Raw genomic sequence first — 2,741 nt, 5'->3', positions numbered from 1 at the left:
CACGCTCACCACACCCACATACACACATGCTCACACACTGATACACATGCTCACACCCACATACACACATGCTCACACACTGATACACACGCTCACCACACCCACATACATGCTCACCACACACTCCCATGCACCCAAACATATGTGCGTGCACGCGCGCGCGCGCGCACACACACACACACACACACACACACATTGTGTGATGTGCTCCCCCGGCCCCCATTCTTCGCCTGCTAGAGTTGGGGACCATCCCCTGCCCTCACACCCAGGCCAGCCTTGACACATTTCCAGCCAGAGCCTAAGAAGCCTCTTTCCCATCCCCTAGGCAATGGGCACTCATTTATCTAGAATGGTCAACACACTTTTTTTTTTTTAAGTCACAGCTTCCTACCTGGAACACAAATGCTTGGAGATGTGAAGACAGACAGCTGAGGAATACACTGAGATCTGTTGATGTTCCCAGCAAAGAAACTAAGTTTCTTAAACCTACAAAGACACAAAATAAACAAACAAAAGATTGCATGCAGCAGAGCGGAATTTCTCTGTAGGTATTTGTGTACTGGGTAACCTGGGAGCATCACTGAACAATAGCTCGAAGGGGCTCCCCAGGGCCTCACGCTCATTGTGAACACAGAGGATGTCCTGGGGCTGGCTTTGTCACCTCTGCGGTCATCTATTCAGAATTACATGGACATACCTGTTGTGAGCCACCTCTGCCACTTGTTGAAACAGAAATATTTTGAAACCATAAGTACACCTTGCAATTATCCAGACCTTGTCTTCAGATGAGCTCACTGCACGATACAGACATGACCTCACCTATCCTTGCCATCTTCATAAAAGGGCTGGTTTACTAATGTCATTGAAGTGATGGCAGACATCAAAGCTGCTGAGAGAGGGTGAGTGCCTTGCCTGCGGTTATGCACTCAGTTAGGTGGAGCCTGGTGTGACGTCAGGTTCTGGGTCCTCCACCTGCACAGGTAGCACTGATAGGGAAAGAACAGCCTTTGGCCTTCCCAGCTTTTTGAGTGCTTCAGCACACCAAGCAGAGTTTGGGAAACTGAGTCGGTTGCAGCGGTCCCCTGAGGCTTGGTGGAGGTGCACTTGGACTTGGAAATGGAAGCATTTGCCTGCAGGTATCAGCAGTGGCTGGCAGTCTGCTATCTCCCTGCAGAACTCTGCATCTTCCTGGTGGGACTCACGAAGATGCCAGTGGGAGCACAGGAGCCCTGGCCAGACCAGCGGGCAGTATGGAAGGCACCTGGAGAGGGGCTCTCATGCCCTCCTGGGACTCCCTGGGATCCAGCTGGGGGCAAGAGCAGGGTTTGGTTAGCCGGTGCATTGGAAGCGGGACCTTTTGGGTTCCTACTAATCAGAACTGCAGAATTACTACTCAGAATTAGTAATCCTAACAGCTCTGAAGCCTGCTGGATTCGGTGTTAACCTTTTAGTTGCTGGATTGGTGGGGAAAAAAAAGTGCCCTATGGGAGCATCTGGGATTGGGGTCAGCCAGGGGACACTATCAAGGGACAGGACAGTGGAGGGAAGCAGGCAGAGGTCATTTACCAACAACTAGGGATGATATATTTTAGTATTTTAATAACTGGCACAACCCTACCATGGCCAGCCCTACTTCAAGGTGAAAGAAAGAGGATGGGCTAATTTACAGGTGGTGCTTTTGTGCACTCCTGAATTCTGTATGCCTCAAGTCACGAAACACTGAAGTGCTCCTGCGGGCCAGTGCAATGCTGGGTGGCCCAGGGTGAATAAGACACAGCTGCCAGCCTGAAGGGGTTCATGGGAACCGAGCGGGCAGCTGTAGACACAGCTGAGAGTACTAGCAAGGAGTTATGCCCACAGAGGGAAAGGCCGTTCGACTTACCTGGGGCATCCCGGCAGCGAGTGTTTGGAGAGGACACACACAGGGGAGCCTGGCACCCTCCCCGTAGCCATGATAGGAGTGCCTAGAGATGCCCCTAATTCATAATCGGTAACCATCCTGCAGCTCCCTGCCTCCCAGGTCCTCCCTGAGTCTGGAGAGCTCCTCCTGCCACTAGGTTCACTCCCCAGGGACGCAACAACACACACCAGCCAGCAATGTGAGCTCTTTATGGCAGGGGGATTGTTTTCTTGAAAAACGACAATGATCAATAGCAAATGGCAAAAATATCCACCTGCTTCCTATCACTTGTTTGGAAAGGAATGAAATATGGTAAAAGCACCATTGTTAAACTTCACATTGCAAGTAACAAGAGTGATGGGAGAATGTGGCGAGGCAGACATCTAGCTCAAGGCAATTTAGGCATGATTGAGGAGACACAGGAGTCTGTGCGTGTAGACACAGATGCAGGAACTAAACTTTTCCCCCACAGGAGATATCCTGGAGATAAACACTGTCAAGCAGCAAGCACACTCAACTGGTCATTTATTAACTCAACTAACAGGTATCAGCACTGCTGCCCTGTCTGGCCCTGGAGTAGGTCCTGGGAGCACAGGGACAGGGCATTCCCGGGCGTGTTCATCACCCCACTACAGGAAGAGAAGTGTGAGCAGCCAACTTAGAACATCAGAGTTATAAAGTTCTACCCCTATTAAGAAATTCACGGCCAGACGCGGTGACTCAAGCCTGTAATCCCAGCACTTCGGGAGGCTGAGACGGGCGGATCACGAGGTCAGGAGATTGAGACCATCCTGGCTAACATGGTGAAACCCCGTCTCTACTAAAAAATACAAAAAAATTA

At 50.7% G+C, this 2,741-nt stretch overlaps 1 protein-coding gene across 1 annotated transcript in view; it reads right to left on the bottom strand.

Moving 5' to 3' along the window:
- RFX8 (RFX family member 8, lacking RFX DNA binding domain) overlaps positions 1-2,741 on the bottom strand; it is an 82,832-nt gene that overhangs the window by 13,132 nt on the left and 66,959 nt on the right. The window contains exon 9 of the mRNA XM_011969590.1: positions 392-486. Within this exon, the coding sequence (XP_011824980.1) occupies positions 392-486 (95 nt within the window). The remainder of the gene's footprint in view (positions 1-391; positions 487-2,741) is intronic.

This window comes from Mandrillus leucophaeus, unplaced genomic scaffold, assembly GCF_000951045.1.
Source record: "Mandrillus leucophaeus isolate KB7577 unplaced genomic scaffold, Mleu.le_1.0 Scaffold9, whole genome shotgun sequence".
In the NCBI taxonomy this organism is placed as follows: Eukaryota; Metazoa; Chordata; class Mammalia; order Primates; family Cercopithecidae; genus Mandrillus; species Mandrillus leucophaeus.
This window is presented reverse-complemented; position numbering and strand designations above follow the sequence as displayed.